This window comes from Microtus oregoni, unplaced genomic scaffold (genome assembly GCF_018167655.1).
Source record: "Microtus oregoni isolate MIOR12 unplaced genomic scaffold, Mior012 000054F_ref0000373, whole genome shotgun sequence".
In the NCBI taxonomy this organism is placed as follows: domain Eukaryota; kingdom Metazoa; phylum Chordata; class Mammalia; order Rodentia; family Cricetidae; genus Microtus; species Microtus oregoni.
The window spans coordinates 5,910,207-5,930,251 of record NW_024543830.1 but is presented as its reverse complement, the minus strand read 5'-3'; the positions used below and the strand labels follow the sequence as shown (position 1 = coordinate 5,930,251).

Below are 20,045 nucleotides of genomic sequence, written 5' to 3'. Positions count from 1 at the left end.
GTCTTACAAATTAAGAAGTGGAATATAAAAAGATACTCAATGCCTCAATATGGCAAAATGCTATTCTTGAATTATTTTCCTTCTATACTTTATAAAGTACTTCACATACATTTTATGTTCTCTTAATCACATTTTGTATCTTTTATTTGCTTGCAATGGCTAACACTTACCTATTAACAGAGCTTTAAATGTCCCTGAGCCTTTTCCATATCCCACCCTATATCCTAATGCTAAACTGTACGCTGGAGCTTGGGAGCCTGAAGTGGTGGTATCTGAGTACTTGGTCCTCAGCTGGTGGTTCTCTTTGGGAAGGAGAGGAGCCCCTGCTGGAGGAAGTACACAGAAGAGGGCAAGCTGTCATAGCGGGCAATCTCACCTCACTTCCACTCTGCTAGTTTCAATCTATGGCTGAAAAGCGATCAGACAACTTCCTGGTCTGGCTACCTGCCATGCCTTCCTAGCGACTGTGGATCCTCCCTCTGTAGCCATAGGCCCAAATAAACTCTTCTATAAGTTACTTTGATTGGTGAATGGTAACTAACACACCTGAGGAGTGAGACACTTGGAACCACATGTGCACAGGAGGGTTGCTGCTGAGAATGGGAAAGAACAAGCTCAAGCTGAATCCATTACCTGTAAAGCCGACTTGGCAGGTACACTCGTAGGTGTCCTGGTTGAGCATGTGGCAGGTACCTCCATTCTGACAGGGGGGTGACACAAAGCAGGGGTGAGAGGTCGAGTACTGGCAGTCCTCTCCTGTGAACCCTGGAGCACATAGGCAGGTGGCTTTCCCCAACATGGCCTGGGTCACACAAGTGCCACCATTTTGACAGCGATTCTTCTCACAAGGGTCTCGATGTTGACAATATTCTCCCAAAAACCCCTCTGGACATCTGTATTTAAAAAAAAAAAATCTATGAAAAACACCTGACTTCTTGTGAGTCCACAGACCAGAAGCTGTTGTACATGCAAGAAAATATTTGGGTGTGAACAGAGACATCTGGGGGTACATACAGCCTGCAAAACCCAACTTCAGGAATAGAGACATCTGGGGGTGCATACAGTCTGCAAACCTCGACTTCAGGAATAGAGACATCTGGGGGTACATACAGCCTGCAAACCCCGACTTCAAGAATAGAGACATCCGGGGTAAGTACAGCCTGCAAACCCCTGACTTCAGGAGAAGCGGGGCTCAGAGAACTTATTACATTTCCAGGCCCTTCTGAGTCCTGGCAGGTAACAGAATAGTGGGTGCATGATCCAGCAGGGTCTGCTACAGCCAGTTAGCATGGCCCTTCCTCAGAGATCCACACGGGCACAGGCTGCGATGGTCTCTCTGTAGAGCATTTGCATACCTGTCTCCTGTGTCATTAACTTTCTCATTCTGATGAGGCAGCTGTCAAGACTGAGACAGTCTCCTGACAAGTAGACTCGACCCCTAGACTTTCCAGGTTAGCACACACACACCATCATGTGCCCCTGCTCAACTGGGTGCTGAGAAACGGGAAGTTATTCTGTCGCTGGACAACTGAGACTGAGACGAAGAAGGAAAAGAAGGCTCGGGAATAGTTTAAAAAGACATTATAAATGTTGGTATATAAACAAATGGAAAGACATGGAGTATGATTAAGAGACTATCTGAAGTACCACATAAACAACTGTGTGTAGCAGGGAAATAATTCAAGAATAACACTCTAGCTGGGCATGGGAGTACACACTTGCAATCCCAGGACTTGGGAGAAGAAAGCAGGTCAGTGGTTCAAGGTCATCCTAGGTTACATAATGAAATCAAGGACAGTTGGGATTACATGAGATCCTGCCTCAAATAACTTTTTCTCCATATTTTCCATGTTAAGAGCATGAGAAATCATTTTATATTCCACCTCTTAATTCATAAGACACACAGCCACCCCAAACTATGCACATCATTGATAACAATGTTCTCTGAACAGCATCAGACAGGGACTCCCTGCATCCTGATGCTTCAGGATGGAGAAGCTGATAACTGGGACCACTAAAAACCATGTAAAACGAACACAAAGAACTGTGCCTCTTGCTGCCTGGCTGCAGCCCCAGAAACCTGACTCGACCTATCTGCTCATTTTACTTTATGGAAGATAAGAGAGTGATCTAGAAGCCTGCCCCACTATTACCTAAAAGATAACACCTTTAAACCAACTAACCCTTCACCCTCACACACACCTCCTGCCATGTCTTCTCTGGTGACCTGAGGAACTGAAACCATGCTGAATTCCTTCCCGCTTTTGCCAAGCATAGCTACTGGTTGGCCAGGTGAGGTCTTAGGGTTCAAGGTTTTTGAGAAAATGAGGAAGGCAAAATGTAAGGGAACTAAGACAACAGGCTCAGAAGGACTGCGCAATAGCTATAATGACTGGGGGAAAGCAGCTGGCAAACAGGCACAGTGTGGTGATGTAATCAGCCACAGCCTCCTACCCCTTCCCAGAAGCCCGGCATGGCTTCAGTGCTTCAGGTCACCATGGAAAGTGTGGCGGGGCGGGGGGGGGGGGAGCAGACAGGACTTTTTCATCAGTAGGTCCATCCCTCTCCAGACAGGAAGGGAGCATAGTTCACAGTGATGAGGCCAATGACTGGCAGGAGACAGTGAGTGTGCCTCAGCTGGGTAGAGGTCTCCTCAAGAACCCAGTGGGGCTGGAGAGATGACTCAGTGGGTAAGGGTGCACTGCTCTTGCAAAGCCCCAAGTCTGGGTCCCAGCACCCATATCAGGCAGGTCACAATTACCCGTAAACACACCTCTAGAGGACTTGATGCCCGGGGCCTCCCTGTACCCACATGCACACTCCCCCACACAGACACACACAGACATATAATGAAAGATAAATCAGGTCATTATAAAAGCCCAGGTGCTGTAACTATGGGCCAATTGCTTCTCCCCACTGACACCGTCAATAGTGAAGAAGGCTACTCACACTGTGGGGTCGTGTGAGAACCAGGCAAACTCAAGTATGTGGGAGAAAAAAATATTGTGAGTATTAAAATGCTTGGCAAATGAAAACCACTTTTCTCTCCATGCTTGCTGAGGAAAATATGATGCATTATCCAAATCACAGCTTGATCTGACAACAGAATGTGGAGCGTCGCTGGGTTTCTTTTTTCTTAAGCAGAGGCACAGAGAACACCAATGTGGCATGGCTAAAATTAACCCTGAGAGGGATTATTAAAAGCATTTGCAGCTTATTTTATTCAAGAACTGTGTTGTGGAAGATGCTGAGAAACTGCGCCCACCTCCCGCTCACAGCAACAGGCCTCTGGGCATCAGGCCTGGCTGATCCTCCCGGGTGGGAACCAGGCACCCTGTGAATAACGGCACGCCTCTAAACCCGGGTGGGCTCGGCCCAGCTCTGTGCCTCCACTGTTACACCACCCTGGTGCTGCCATGTGGCATCGGCTAAGAAAGTGCAAACTCATTGAAATGTCAGCATCATAAACATACAATGAAAACACGGTTCCCAGGAAAACAAAAATGGACCAACACGAAAGTTTTGGGACCTCAAAGACGCTCTTCTGAATTCTGGATAGGGTTTAATCCAAATGGCTATTCCGTACCAAGTATGGAAAATAAGTTTCAACGAATAAGTTTCATGTTTAAGACGCCAGCAGCAGAGGGGAGGAGCAAGGAATGGCTCAGGGGTCTGATGCAGTCCATTTCTGTATGACCTACAATCCATGAATGGTTTGTACATTTCCAGATGCTTGAAAAACTTTAAAAAAATAATATTTTGTGGCACTTGAAGGATATATAAATTCAAATTTCCGCAGCCATAAATAATCACATTGGAGCCCCGCCATGCTTGCTCATTTACAGATGGCCACGGCTGCCACAACAACAGAGTGGAATATTTGCAGTAAGACCACATGGCCCACAAAGATATTTAGTCCCTGGAACTTTGCAGAAGTTTGCCAAGTTTTCAATAGAGAAGACATGAAGTCTATTAATAGTATCCAATATGCGTATTAATCATGACATTAATGATGATGAAGAATATTCTACTAGTTTCCACACACAAAAATATTAAACTCATTCATTAACTGTGAAAGTAAACACAAATAGCAAATGCTGACTATGTGCCAAGCATTTTCCAGTAGTCATGGATACACACAGGTTCAGCATCCAAGAGCTCAACCAAGCAGAGGTCAAAAATGTCTGGGTCAGGGCAGGAAGGAGTCTGCTTTCAGCTGCTTTGCCGTTCCCTAGATAAACAGCACGACAGCTATTTACAGCACTAACACTATGGTAAGCATTAAAGGTCATGAGCAGGTGGTTTAATATGGGAGGAAAGGCACAGGTTGCATGAAAATCCTGTGAGCCTTTAGATAAAGACTCCATGGGGTTCCTGGAGTCCACCCCCAACTGACAGAGGGACAACCGTGCAGGAAAACCTGAGTTTATGGACAGAAACCCCAGTAGGCAACAAAACAAGTAAAAGATACATTAGGCAGAAGAAAACATAAATCAGGAAGGAATGGAGGGGCCGGGGAGATGGCTCAGCAGTCAAGAAGTGCACAGACTGCCCTTGTAGAGGACCCACAATACCCACATGGTGGCTCATAAGCACCGCAACTCCAGGTCCAAGGACACAACACCCTTTTCTGACCTCCATGGGCCCCAGGCATGCACATGATGCACACACATACATGCAGACAAACATCCATACACATAAAATACAACCAAGGAGGAGGCATAAGCAGGAAAAGAGAGACAGTTCAACTTCCAATCGGAAAACCTGGAGCAGATGATGAGGGGAGGTGTACACGGAAGAGATACACAGAGCACCAAGGCCCTAAGGCGGGAAGCAGCCTTCAAGGAAGGGGATGGGACCTTGTGCTGCTGTCAAAGGGAGTAGGGAGGGAAGCTATAAGGATGGGGGACCTTTAGTCCTGTGAAGGGGTTCAGGGTTCCCCCATCAGCACTTGGGGATGACACACAGCAGAGCTAAGCTGCTGAAGCCCATGACCCACGCTCTTCTTTATATGAAACTAGAACTACGTTTGGGTGAAGACCTCATCCTAACACCACCACCACTGCCTTCTGAGAGTGCGGACATTGTGTGGCTGAGTTGAGACTTTACCCTTCGCCATAAGGAAGCCCCCATTCCCACGGGAGGCTCTGTTGGCCACTTTCCTGCACCCCAGCATGTGACCCTGTCTCTCACAAAGCCTGGTGAAGCTAGTCTACCTTTTTCCTCGCCCATTGTGGCCACTTTCAATTCAAGTCTGGGTGCCCTGCCCTTCTCTGTTGTCTACATTTAGTGTTTGTCATTGTCACAATGACCTAAACATAACAGATGCCAAAAGACGCCACTCTATGCTACCAGATCAGTTTTCTAAGTCATTTACCTACCTTGATATGTCTTGCCAAAGGCTTAAAAAGAAACACCAGGGAAAGATCATTTTCCCATAAAACTTTAACACTTCCAATTTTCTAAGGATCCTATTCATAATCTGAAGTCACGTTTATTTAATAGCTTTAAGTTACAGATAATTTCTGTGTTCTGACAAGTCTTGTTAACTGAATTCCTGCAATGCTTATCATTCATGTTCACAGTTTCCTTCTTGATAGGAGCTCTGATCATCTTTAAAGCCTCAGGCCAGACATCTTGTTGCTGGTTGTTTCCCCACCTCTGCGCATCCTTGAATAGCAGGGACTTCAAGCACCTTAAGGTAATGTCTACTGCATGGCTGAAACATTTCTAAGTAGTCCTGAGACGCCATAGCCAGTCTCTGCTTAAATACAGCATGTAGAAACAGGAGGACATAAGGAAGTGTTCCTTTATCACTGCTCCTTCTCCAAAGCCTCTACTCCAGAACCAGCCCACCTGAACTGCAGGTCTGCTTCGTCATTCGGGCCCCATGGACTCCCAGACATAGCAGGAGCCCTCTCTGTTCTAAGACAGATGCAGTACGAGGGCCTTCCTGCCCTCACAGAATCTCCACATCATCACAGCACTACGAACACCGTGCAGCAAAAGGTGAATGCTGTGTATTTGTTAAGTAAAATTACTGGCTTGCTGTTTCAATCATCTTTCCGTTGTAAGAAAAATGTTCCTTTAAAATTTTGCCACATACACACACCACATACTTTGCTTCACATATACTTACCACACACAACACATATCACATACACAAATACAACACATACCACATACACACACATCCCACATACCCACACACACCACACACACACATACCACCAGGGGGTGGAAGGAGTGGTGTTGGAAAAAGACTCCATCCGAAAGGTTAAAGTTCACTTTTACAGCTGCCCTGCCTGAAACAGCCAGCCGAACCCTACCTCTCACATGGAGCGGAGGACATGAACGGCTGCAGCTCGGGTTGTCTCCCTAGTAATACAGGGCAGAGAAATGTCCCCTTCCACGTCTCCCAAGTGAATAGCCACCCATCCAGCAAAAAGCCAAAAGCAATGAGCAGCTTTGTCAGCACCGAAACGACTGAAGTCTGAGGAGGAAATAAACCTCCTTTTCAACTAAACCCCAGTGTCCGCTCACCCCATTTTCCCCACCAAATGTTCTAGCAGCAGGGTGAGCCCCAAATCTACCCAGGCTTTACTGAAGTTCATTTTGGTTTTGTTTTGAGGGGTTTTATTTTAATTTTTTGGTGAGGATTTGGTCATTAAAAGCAACAACAAAGCAAAACCCCAGCACACACAAGAAAGAGGGGTGTACTTCACACAACAGCAATTTCAAAATCATGAGTTTTCAAGAACTGTACAGAATGTGGGGGGAGGGGTGCTTCTCCTGTGAGTCCATGGCAGTGCAGCTGTTCCCCATTAAAGCGCCTCTTGACTCCCTCTGGGCGAGTTTCCAGCAGCAAATTCTTTCAACAGAACTCAGCTTTCAACCCACTTTCTTCTTGCTCTGGGCCCCTCAGCCATCCACTCTGCAGTGGAGCCTGCCTCTGCTGAGCTGGGGTGGGGGGGCTGTCGTTAAGGTAAAGGGGGTGGGGGGGCTAAGAGAACCCACAAACTAAATTAAGCATCGGTCAGCAACAAAGATCTACAGTTTGAAGGGCTCCAAGTCAGTCTGTTCTTTCCTGTGGCCACGATGCCAGCCAGGTTTCCTGCCACCGCCACCACCACCCACCCCTAGCCTGTTTCCCCCAGCCAGGTTCCCTGCCACCATCACCCTCCCCTACCCGGTTCCCGTTCCCCCTGTTAAAATAGATAAAAAGTAATTGCTAACAGCCGAAGATGGCAGTAACCAGTGAAAGTTCTATTTAACGTTCAATTCCCAAAGCCAGGCTGAAAACATGTAGGTGCCCCAAAGCATGCAGGCTCAAAGCACAACAGAGTCTAAATGTCTCAGCCGCACTCAAGAGCCCCGGCCACTGGCTAACGGCGGTGTGTCCCTCATCCCAAGAACTTGGGCCCCATGTCTCACTAGACCATCATCCTCTTAATTCTGGGACTCTGTGCAAAGGAAAATAACCGGGCTGTGCTCAGTGCTGACTTGTTTGAAAGCACAGACTTACGGTTAACTTCCTGGTAAAAAAGGAGAAAATGGAAGTCACCTATCATGTTCACATCTTCCCGCCATCCCCACTCCCACTCATCCCCTGCTGCTACTCCCCAAAAGAGAACGGGAAATGAAGAAAAAAGAAAGGGAAACAGTATACCTTACTCAGGAGGAAGGGAGAGGTATCGGTGTGGGCGTAAAACATGCTTTCCAGGGCCGTCTCAGTTTGAAGTAAAGGACACAAAAATGAGTATATAATCAACCCTACACAGACACAGACACAGACACACACAGATATATATATATATATATATATAGATCAAATACACAAAGACGACCAAACACTGTGGGGCAGGCATTTTTCTGCTATGTAAATCTGCTTCCTGGACAGCACATTTCTGCCTTTCTTGTACAAGTATTTCAGAAAATGTTAATCTTGATTCCCACATTAGCTGAATGCTTCCAAATTAAAAAGTTTCCCACAGGAAAAAACCTGGAAGGGGAGCTGGGAGGCTGGGGACTGTCTCTTGGAGCCCCACCTCGCTGGTTCACATGTGTTCAGGTTTTTCCACCCCCTCATCTGAATAAAGCAATAAACAGGCTGATTCTAATAAATCCAAACTGAAGAGGCTGAAGAGGCAGGGCCTCGGAGGCGCTCATTCGCAGCGCTGCTCCTCTGCGCCTTCAGACTGACTCAGGAGCAAGGCAATGGCAAGCCATGCTTTATTTACAGAGCAACTCTGCGAGTGTCCTTATCATCCGGCTGACAGTCCAAGCTCATCTATCAGAGCGCTGAGGCCGAGCTGGGCGTTCATGCTCTTCCACAGCTTTCTGAAAGATGGGACGGGGGACATTCAAACAGCGCTGAGGCTCGCGTCGCTGCTATAACAGAAGGTGGCTTGCCCTTTATCTTCCTGCACATATGGGTCCTTTACCATGCGCCCTGGACCCTGAGAAAATATCCGTGTGTGATTAAAACACGACACACTCTGGTCAGAGTTACAGAAGGCGCCCTCACTGTGAGAGACAAGACGAGCGAGAGAAGAGGGCTAAGTTCGAAGCTCTGTGCTGCGGAAGCATGCAAGGGTCTGGGACCCTGACGCACTGCCAAAGCACTCTCTGCTCCACTAAGTCATATCTGGTCCACATTTGAAGGTATCCAAGTTGCTGTCGTGAGTCCCACCAGTCTATCTGGGTCTTTTGCAGGATTGCTGATGGAGTCAGCCTCAAACGTGGGGCATCATTCCCAACCTCTGGGAACATTCCTGAATGCCTGATGCATGGTCTTCAAACAACTGCCTCAAGACAGCTTCTCTTCATGCTCGGTACTTTCTCTGGACTCGCCTTCTTCCAGTTCAAACAGCATGCTACAGTCCACCACTGTTCATGCCAGGCCTGTGCACACACCATCCGCAGCCCCATTATCTCCACACCCCGGTTGCAGCCATGCCCTAACATTGCTTCAAGCCCAGCTTAAATGTTATTTCCGACCCAGCAGGGTGGCCTGTGCAGCCTATGATTGCACTTGGGAGGCGCAGGCAATCAGCCCCTGTCCCTACTCCCCAAAAGAAGAAAAGGAGGAAGAGAAGAAGGGAGGAGGAAATGCTACAGGAAGGGGAAGAAGGAAGACGGGGGAAAGAAAAGGGAAGGGAAGGGTGGGAAGGGACATCCCCACTTTATGCTCCCATAATTCTGACACATTGCATTAACCTTTACTATAATTATTTACCTTCCCTAATAGACAAGAATTATTCTCTGCTGTACTCCATGTGCCAAACACAGTGACCAGCATATGGAAGTCATTCAACTGTTTAGCGCGCACATTCTTAACAGATGCCAAAGGGCAAAACGCAAGGGTCCACAGAATCTTAACAACTTAAAGACTCTAGACTTCAATTACACTGAAAGTTTGGGAGCCACTGGGTTGAGCTATTTACCTAAAGGATTTTTAAACTAATTAAAATTCTTGATACACAGAGTATCGACCCCTTAACCTTCACACACCCAAGCCTATTCAGAGCCATCCAATCCCATATGGAGTAGATTTCTTTAGATCACAATTTCCTCAAAAATATGAAATTACCCAGAAGTCACAGGGAGACAAGTGCTGCACACAAACCCGACTTTCACACACAGCTAATGCTGGCAGTGCCTGTACGAGAAGCTCACACGGCATCAGAAGCAGGCACCAGCCAGCACCAGCTCTGCTTCTGGGGTTGGGCCAGGCTCACCTATAAGCATCTCAAGACACTTTTAAGAAAAAATTTGATTACTGAAGTCATCACCATCACAGCAGCCATCCCCCGAACCTGTCCACACAAAGGATAACTTCCGTGGTGTTTTATCAGCTGACACTCGTCACTCTGATGGTAAGGAGGACAATTATTTGTCAAAGAAAAATGTGTGATTTTTACTTCTTTGAATTGTGTCCCTTGTTATTTTAGGAGCATCTCTGTTCTGACCCTGCCATAACCCAGCGCAGACCATATACTTAGAAAACTGCCACCGATCAAAAGCTGCCCAGAGGGACCAAGTGTGATTTCTGTTGTAACTCATCTCATCTGCTTCAAGAACTTCATCTGCACATTAAAACAAGCAAACATCAGAAAAACGGCTCTTCTGGCATCTGCCAGTTCTCTTGGGAAAACAGGAACTTCAGAGTGGCTCTTATGCCCTAAAGGGGGTTGGCACACACTTGTCCACGGGGGAACCACTATCTGTTCGTATCATCCGCGCAGGCTCTACATTGGTGCCGTTTTAAAGGGCCATACAAGGTGACACGGCTTGACTCTGGGCCTAAAGCTATCTCGCCCTCTAAGGGAGTCTGCGGGCACTTGCTCTGAGGGCAGGACAGCACTGATATCATAAAGACAAAACACTTGCCTGCAGTTTGGGTTAACTCTTGTTTTCTACAAATACGGCCATTTTTGATAGAGATAAACTCAGTTGGTAGAGCACTTGGTTCCCGTGTGAGAAGCCATTGGTTTAACTCCCAAGGCCACAGCAAAAGGAGGAGAAGGAGAAAAACAGGACAGGACTGTAGAAACCAGGCCAGTTTAATTTCAGAAGGACAGCCCAATGGTCTGAGGAGCACCGCTGTGGGCTGCCACCCTCTGCATGATAAAACCAAAGATGAAGGCTGGGTAATAGCTTTGGGGTAGAGCACTTGACAAGAGCAAGACTCCAGATTAGATGCCAACTCCAAAAATGTAAATACTGAAGAAAATAAAAAAAAATTATGGTGTCTAACCCTAACGTGGCATCTATCCGTCACTACATCTTTTAAAATAGGACCATGGCCTAATCGGAGGGGGGGAGGCGGAGGATCAATTCTTGTGAGTAAAACCTATCTGAGATTTTACAGTGGCTTGTGGCCTTTCATATTACAGAAACTAACCATCAAACAGACATGCTAAAAGCACTCCATTTTACCCAAAGCAAAGGTAAAAGCACATGGGGAAACATTTTCAGGGGTGGTGGTAACAAGCACAGAAGACCCCAAAATCTGAAGAGGCCCAGGCTGAATCTGTGCTTCAAGACAGAGCGCAAATACAAGCATAGACAAGGCCAAACTACGGCAGAAACAGCAACATGCTACAGCTCGGGTCCCACAGCATCTCGCTGCTTCATGATTAGGCTGAGCCAGGGCAGGGCTACTACAGAGCTGCCCATATTCTCTTCAGTGCTCCACTGAAAACACTGTCCGGCAGCATTGAGGACATGGGTACATGCACAGGTACATGCATGCATGTATGCACACACAATCCAAGTCTGCCATACAGATGAATGCGTGTAAATGTACAATGCTGTGTGTCCAACAATTAGGAGTTTGTCCTCTATCTGAATGAATATTAAAGTGCAATTTGCACATAGTTTTTAAAATGTCCTGCCTAGGGCTTCAAGACTGCCACAGATCTTTCTGGCAAAGCTGATGCCCACAGCCCATTCATCTGGACCAGCCCTGGCTCTGCAGGTAGACATGTAATCCTGAACAAATCTCTTTACTCCCGATCCTCAATCTTCCTGGATGTTAAAACAAGATGCTTGGTTCTGGACAGAGGGATCAAAGGTGACAAGCACTGGCTGCTCTTGCAGAGGACCAGAATTCAGTTCCCAGAACTCACAGGGCAGCTCACTACTGTCTGTAACTCAGTTCCAGGACACCTGATGCCCTCTTCTGGCCTTCTAGGAGCCCCAAGCATGCATGTGGGCACACACATGGGCAAACACCCCAACAATAACAGAAATAAACAGCTCTTACTCTGAAATTCCACAGTCCCCTCAGTTATGTCCACACCGTGGAGCTACAGGACAGCTACCGATGATACTTAGACTCACCAAAGTTTAAAATGTTAAACCGTACTAACATTCTTACTCTCACAAACCGCTCCACAAAACCTCTCCTTTCCGTCTGTTTCTCATGGTAATACATGTCTGCCCACATCCGGTCTTAAAGGGTTGTTACCCTGAAGAAAAAGAATAGGCGGGACATCCAGTTCGCCGAATGGGGTCAAGAGAAATAGCCCAACCCTGTCTATATTCTAGCCAGTGATGCAACACAGAGTAATTCACTCAGCTGCAGTCTGCCTCGGCTCTTCACGTACGGTGCGTGGGGAGGCAGGTGCATCCTAAGGTCCCTTTAACCTCCTCCCAAGTGTGATGACCTCAGTATGGACATCTTAACTCCCGCAGCATTTTTACCCAAGGATGCTGCTCGCTGTGTCAGTGTTGGGGGTAGGGGTGGGGTGGGGTACTTCTTGGCTGCTGCCCCACTATAACCAGGCTACTACAGTACTCCAAGTCCTGCTCCTTGGGCAAGATCATGCCCATGCTCCTCTTTTTCTCACACCCCTCCAGGTGCCCAACTATCCTGGCAATGGGCCCAGCATGCTTGTGTAAATGAATTCTTGCTCAGGTCTCACTTGGAGCTAAGCCCTCCCAGGAGAGCATAGGAGGCCAAAATCAAGTGAAAGAGAACTGACAACGTATTCAAACACTATGGGCACTAACAAGAAATCCAGAGCCCAAAGGACCTCTGTCCCTTTCTAGGAGTCGGCATCTTCCCCAAGCCGGGCCAGCGCAGCAGCCTCCTTTCTTCGGCACAGATGATGGCAGACACTTCAGGCTTTACAGGTAAATATCACAGGGCATTGAAATGACTGACGTGTATGAGAGACAGTGGTGGGGGAAGAGAATACTGCATTTAACCTCATGGGGAATCGACCATTAGGTAAATCTATGTAGGACCTTTCTCCAGAACTTGTTTTTCAGGCATCTCTGTGACCCATATAAAGGCCTCTCCTGCTCACTCCCCCAGTTCATGACTTGTCACTAATTCCTATAAAATGAGAAGGAGGCAGGGGTGGCGGCGCACACCTTTAATCCAGGGAGGCAGAAGCAGGTGGCTCTCCGTGCGTGCCAGGACAGCCAGGGCTATGTAGAGAGACCCCGTCTCATAAACCAAACAACACAGTTGAGATGGTGTATGCAAATCCCACCACTGAGCTGTGCCGTGGAGACATCCATGAGCTCTGACAGCAGTACCAGCCTTTGCCTGGAAGGAAATGAGTCACCTTCTCATTAGTAACCAAGTGCTGTCCGTTCCTAAAGAGCGACCCGGGCCTTCACAGACGTGAGTTTCAGCAATACGAGACTGAGAGTCAGACACCACAAATATTATATACAAATAGGACTATGGCAGAAAGATAAAGACAAGGAGGCTCCTTGGGTACTGCTCAGAATGACTAAGGTTTCGAAAGGGCAAGCTGCCCAGTGAAGAAATTCCTCACGGAGACGAGCCTGACTTACACAAGCACCCGGGTTTCAAAATCTTAAAGGGCCAGGAGAGTAAATGACCAAGGCATTGCCAAAATCTAGGCAAGAAAATCATAACCGGCATCAAATGCTTTCCACACGGAGCAGGCATCTTGGTTTATTCTGGATAATTGAGGGTTTGGATATGTACTGTATAATTAGAGGAAACGGGCAGTAAGGAATATGAGCTAATTTGGGGTAACCAAAGGCTTGGCTAACAGATACTTGCTTACTTGGATCCCTAAAGTGAGTCTAACCTGGCCAGTGGGGTGCTGGACAGAAGAGATACAACCATGAGATACCTGAATTCTAAGCTGAGAGTCTGTACTGCGCAGCTGTGGAAACTGCCCACGGCCACTGTCTCTGTTTCCGTACCACTCCCTCATCCAAACCCATTCTTTTTCTTGGCTTGTGAGGTTCTTGGACTCTGAGTTTCTTGCATAATGTGGCCACAAGCCTACCTGGCTACTCTGTCTGGCCACACGATGAGTCAACACATAGCCAGAAAGTCTAAGGGAAGAAGGGTGTCAGCTGTCCTCTCTTCCCCCAGCCGCTCAGGCTAGGCATTCCATCCCCACACGTTTGAGATAACACGTGCTAATGAAGTGTTTGTCCAAACCACTTAGCTGTCACGAGAAACCAGACTGATCCACACACTGGTTTTGTAAAATGCTACAAGAACTACAATTCAGACAGAAAAAAAAAAAAAAAAGCAACCAAGATGGAGACAAATTTGGGGCTTTCTGGTCTATTCAAAATACCCAATAGTGAAGGCCTAAGCTGCCTCTGGCTTCCTCATCCACGACGTCTACACCTAGGCCATGGCTGGTGGCAGTCCCCTGAATCCTTGTCATCCTATTGGGGAGACAGAGATGTTGAGAAGTTTGGAGAGTCAGGAGATGGAGATTAAGGGCTTCGTGTACCGCTTAGATCCCAAGCCAGACTATGTTGTCCTGAACTTTCTCTTCATACAGGAGGGGAAATGGGATGGAAGGTTGTGATTCTGTATTCACTGAGCGACGCCACCATCACCACTGTCCTCGCCTCCTCTCCTCCTTCCTAAAGACCTTCGTAAAGACCGTGGGGACTGTTTCTGAGAGGAACACATTAAACAGAAGTACTGAACAGAAAGGGAAGCCCGATTTCCCATCCGAGGAACTTTGACCCAGATGACTGCGTCTTCAGGAAGGTCACTAACAGCGAATAAATAAGATCCAGAAAATGTAGGGAAATCAAACAGAAATTTTAATTTCCCTTGCGTTGAGATCGATGTGAAACAGAACTCGAATTACACAAATATGGAAAAAACACAGTCTCCTAATACATGTGCACGTGCACACGCATACATGGATATACACACATGTGACAAGGGGGACCGAGACTCCAGCTTCATTCCTGGGAATTCTAACTCCTGAGCACTGCGGAGAAGGGTCTATCATGCCCACATATTTATGCTATTTTATCAAAGCTTGGAAATCTCTTCATAATTCTATTTTCATTGAATTTTGATGAAGGGCGGATATAGGTAAAACTAAAACGAAGAATTTTAATTAAGCTTCTCTAGAAAGAGAAACATTTCTCATTCTGCTTCCAGGGGAAGGTAAGTGAGGGGATAAAGAATTCCTACACAAACTGATGGCGCTGACAAGCTATGACTCAACAATAGCAGCTTCTCACAGGATTAGGGTCAACCTGGAGACTGTGCTCAAAGAAGCTGAGCTAAACTCCCATCTATTAATGCCAGCTTTGTGAGCCAAAATTAATTCATTTAATTTATTGGCAGTTATCCAAGACAGGCAGAAGGATTCAGGCTGAGCCTACGAATGGCCTTCTACTTCACCAAACAACGGCACTTATGGCTCCAGCTTAAGGCATAAAGAGGACTTGGAAAGAGCACGGGGAGCCTGCTACTGTGCACTGATGAGAAACCGGTGCTCAAGACTCCACACACACACACACACACACACACACAGTAAAGGCGTCTGAAAGGACAGTGTAAGGAAGACTCAGTCCGCAATGGCACTGTTAGACACACGGACGTGGGTAAGTCACTACACTTTGTGTTGGCGGCAACATCTCAGCAGCCACTGGATTTGACCCATCTCAATGCCACAGCTGCAGAAGACCAGGAAGTGGAGAGGTCTCAGGTTTTTTAATCTAATTTTCTCTACTGAAAAGCACATCCACAAACACTATTTTCCAGCCCCCATCTCTTCATCTACATAATGGCAGAAACGCTTTGGCCAAGGCTGACCTATGTAACTTCAGGTAGCTAGAAGCCAGTGGCAGATGGGTGAGATGCCCAGGCCTACCTAATACCACGGTTTCTACTCTCAAAACAGAAACTAAGAAGCCAGCAAGAAGGCACAGAAGATAAAGTTGCTTGCGGACAAGCCTGACCACCTGAGTTTAAGCCCTGGAATCCACATGATCGGGGAGAACTGACTCCAGCTGACCTCTGACCTCAACATGCATGCCCACACACTAAATAAATAAATAGATTTTAATTAAGAGAAGTAGAGCTTTTCAATCATATTCTAGTAGTCCTATATCTCCCAATGTTTTGTACTTCCTTTTTAGGAGGTATTGCTTGATCTTTCACTTTAATATGCAATTTTCTCCCATTTTATTGATAGGTAAGCTGAAACACAAAACAACAGCACATTTTCCAAGTGCTCATTTAGAGTCAGTATTTCAAAAAAGTTTTAAGATCCTGGGGAATTATTTAAACTCTCTGAGTATCCATACTGACGGATAAAGCAAGCACTCCACATCATGTATTTCAGTGAAGTCAGAACCTGGTCTAGAACAAGGCTCAGCTATCACCGCAGTCGGTACACTGCCAAAGATCTGATCGCTAGCAGGAAGGAGCTCAAACTTGAGTCTATCTGGCATAGAAATCTATGTTCACAGCATGTTACCAGGGAGGACGCTTCCAAGACTTAATCTACTCACAAGTGCCAGGCTGAACCACACTGGGGCCCGGGGCAAATGTAGTTATCAGTATTGCTAATCTCTTTACGTAGAATTTTGAGAGTTTTCACCATTTCGCATTAATTTTGATACTCTGAAACATGGCATTGGGGTCTCACTGATCTTGATGACTGGGTTTCCCGGCAGTGCTTTAGATTCCACACCCGAGGCTGTGCCTCCCTCGTCTCACCCCCCACTCTGCTGCTCATGCTGAGCTCCGAACAGAGCTCACTGCAATCAGTTATTCCCCTGACTTAACACCGCCTTGCAGGGCCCACTCTGAACGCTTTAAGCCATCCAGCCCAGGGAACTGGTAACAGCTGGAGGACCCTCCAAAGAAGTATGAAGCAATGTATCAGAATCAGTTAATCACAACTACTACAGAAGACTTGGGGTGTTGTGTGCTACCACCAATGGTACCCACAGGCAGGCTACAATGTTACTCTCTACCTGTATGGGTGTTTTGCCGCTATGTATGTCTGTGCACCACCTGCATGCCTGCTGGCCTCAGAGGTCAGGGAAGGGTGGTTGTGAGCCACCATGTGGGTGCTGGGAACCAAACCTGGCTGCTCTGCAAGAGAAGCGGTGCTCCTAACCACTGAGCCATCTCTCCAGCCCACAATAAGTAACTCTTGAGTTAATTATTCTTAAATACCACACCAAGACAAAGAGAAAAGGAAAAAATTACTTCCCTGTGAAAAGATTTTTTTTTTTAAAAAAAAAACCAACAATTTTATTTCATGCACATTGGTATAACGATGTCAGATTCTCTTGAACTGGAGCTACAGACAGCTGTGAGCTGCCATGTGGGTGCTGGGAATTGAACCCGGGTCCTCTGGAGGAGCAGTCAGTGCTCTTAACCACTGAGCCATCTCACCAGCCCCAAAAGGATTTTAATAAACCAAGGATACCACACTTCATTTAATGTTTAAAAGATGCTAAAGAGATTGTAGGGGGAAAATGTTAAGACTTTCAGAAGTACAGCTGGCTCTGCTATCACCTTCCAGAGAATGTATACATACAAGATGCTCTGCTGACTAGGACAACCAACACGAAGCAGCCAGGCTGGCAGGGCCCGCTTGGCAGGAAAGCAAGCGATTAGGTGGGGAACAGTCCGTTCCCCAGCTCTGATCATCAGTCCCCTTCACAGCAGTGAATCACTAATAAAGGTGATGAAAGGGACTAATGCTGAGTCAGCTATGACTTCAGAACACACCCTTTGGAAACCACCACCACGGCAGAGGCGCAAGCACTGGGGACCCAGCCTCCATCATGTGTTGAGTTCTGAGGGAGTCCAGTGCCTCTGATCTCCGCTGTGATACCAAAATTTGTTAAGAGGACAATGAAGGCAACCGGCCCAGTTTTCTTGGATGGATTTCAGATGCCTGGACCACCAACATCACTCTAATCCTGGCAAAGAAAATACTTAGTTGCTAATGTTTATTAAAGCTAGCAGACAAGGTTTGGATAAAATGTGACATAAGCTTGTATTTTATAACATTTTGCATCCATCACAATGCACTTTAAAACGTAATTTTTAAATACAAACTGGAGATTCCCAGGAGAAAGCACAGGAACCTCTGCAACTGTGTGGCTTTATAACTAGCATTGCCTTCTTTTTCCACACTGCGCTAGATACCTCCTCCAAGAGAGGGAATAATGAAGAACCCTTTACGATTCCAATTTGCATTCTTAATACTAACAGCAATAATGGAATCAGAGAAACTATCTTATCTGTTCGTAACAATTATAAACTCAGGATGAAAGAGAAAAGGCACCAGCAGAAACTACAGGGAAGTAGGACTTGAGAGGGGAAGGAAGCAAACAGCGGGACACCCACATTTAACTCTGCAAGCTGCTGCTCTCCAGCTCAGGCAGTGCTACAAAAAAAAAAAAAAAAAAAAAAAAAAAAAAAAAAAAAAGCAAGCAGGCGGTGAACTCTTTCCAGTGGAGAACGAGGTGAAGGGCATCAGGACCTATGGAGGTCAATGGAATTTGAAAGACAAAACTCTGGAAAAGATGGACTCCTGGAAGGAGGAACTCAAAGTATGGACATAGCTGTGTAATCCTTCAATGGTTTCTGATTGTGCAGAAGACTGTAAGCAAGGACTGCACTTTGTTTACTGGCCGCCCAGACCTGAATAATCACACAAAACTATATTAATTACAACACTGTTTGGTCAATAGCATGGGCATATTCCTAGCTAGCTCTTACATCTTAAATTAACCCATTTCTATTAACCTATGTTAATACGAGGGTCTGGCCTACTATTAAGTTTCTGGCATCTGTCTCCTTTGGCAGCTCACGACCTCTCTTTGACTCCACCATATATATATCTGCTCAAATTGCCCACTTGGCTTTACTCTGCTAAGTCATTGGCTGAAACAGTTTTATTCATTAGCCAATAAAAGCAACACATATACAGAAGGACTTCCCACATCAGAAGATGAGAACACAGGACCCAAGAGAGAGTCGGCTGACTGCAAAGACTGGATGGGCAGAATTCAAGCCTTGCCAAAGAAGAGGGACTTGGTAAAAACATCCCAGGCTTGGTCAGTCCCTCACACTTCCCAGTGGTCCTCTAAAGGGTAGCATCTTGGAAATGTGGGCCATATCCCAGCAGACTACCTCACAGAGCCTGAGACCAAGCCTGATCAGCATCAATGTACTCGCTCCCACAACACTGGGAGCAACACTCCAAATGCATCGTCCATGGTGTCCACCGGTCCTTTAAAAGCCAAGTAAGTGTGAAGAAGAGCAAAACTGAACCCACAGTCAAGACAAGAAACAGCAGACAGAGCTTAGCCCCTGGCAACCCAGACATTCCGATCAACAGCTGAGGACTTTAATTCTAATAAATATGTCCTTATAGTAAATATTTGTGGACTGGGTAGTTCAGAACCTCGCCGACACCCAGCATCCTAGGGAACATGAGCTGCCCATGATTTTTAATCAAAATGGGATTTGAGGTGGTTTATACTTGAAAGCCTGAAACAAACATCTCGAAAGTGATTAATTACATCCAAACTTAATCATATATTTACACCTCCCAGTAGGACAGGGGGAGAATAAAATGTCTTAACGTTCGGAGTGAGAGGACTTTATTAAGGGCTGACAGCAACTATTTAGCAGCAGTAATTGAGTTTTATGCAAGATTGCACAGGCTCCCCTTGCCTGGCACCACAATCTGACAGGGTCCTTGGGCTCCTAGCAGTGAGAAGAAGAAAAAGAACAGTGAGCTATGCACAAAAGCCGTCTTTGGAAGCACTTATCCTCATCTGTCAATGTGCTCTTATCGAGGGTTTCTATGAGTTCTATAAACAATCATTAGGTTTTAGCTGAATCAGCAGCATAATGCCACCTTAACAGGTTCTGGAATACCTTCCACGTTAAAACATTTTTCTCCCAATTCCCACCCTACTCCCCACAAAAGAAACTTGGCTTCAACTTTGTTTTCTTAATCCACTAAGCAACCTCAGGAGTAAAAGACAATCACATGCCCCGCATGCCTGGCAGAATTTTCATAACCCTTTAAGTATTGGAACACTCACTCACTGCCGTGTGAGTCCTGGGCGGAAGGGTGGTAACGGGCTGCAGAGAAGTGTGTGAGCACACACCAAGTTTACTCAGCGATGCTTAGGAGTCCAAGCAGGTCAGTACAGCATGTGGGAGCAGCGTGTGCAGCCTCTGTGCTACTGTTCACTCTCCGGGGCTCACTCATGCCCACCGCCCCCCTCCTGAGGACACG

General features: G+C 46.5%; 1 protein-coding gene across 1 annotated transcript in view; it reads right to left on the bottom strand.

Moving 5' to 3' along the window:
* Window positions 1-20,045, bottom strand: part of Notch2 (notch receptor 2) — a 140,665-nt gene that overhangs the window by 81,456 nt on the left and 39,164 nt on the right. The window contains exon 3 of the mRNA XM_041638022.1: window positions 634-893. Within this exon, the coding sequence (XP_041493956.1) occupies window positions 634-893 (260 nt within the window). The remainder of the gene's footprint in view (window positions 1-633; window positions 894-20,045) is intronic.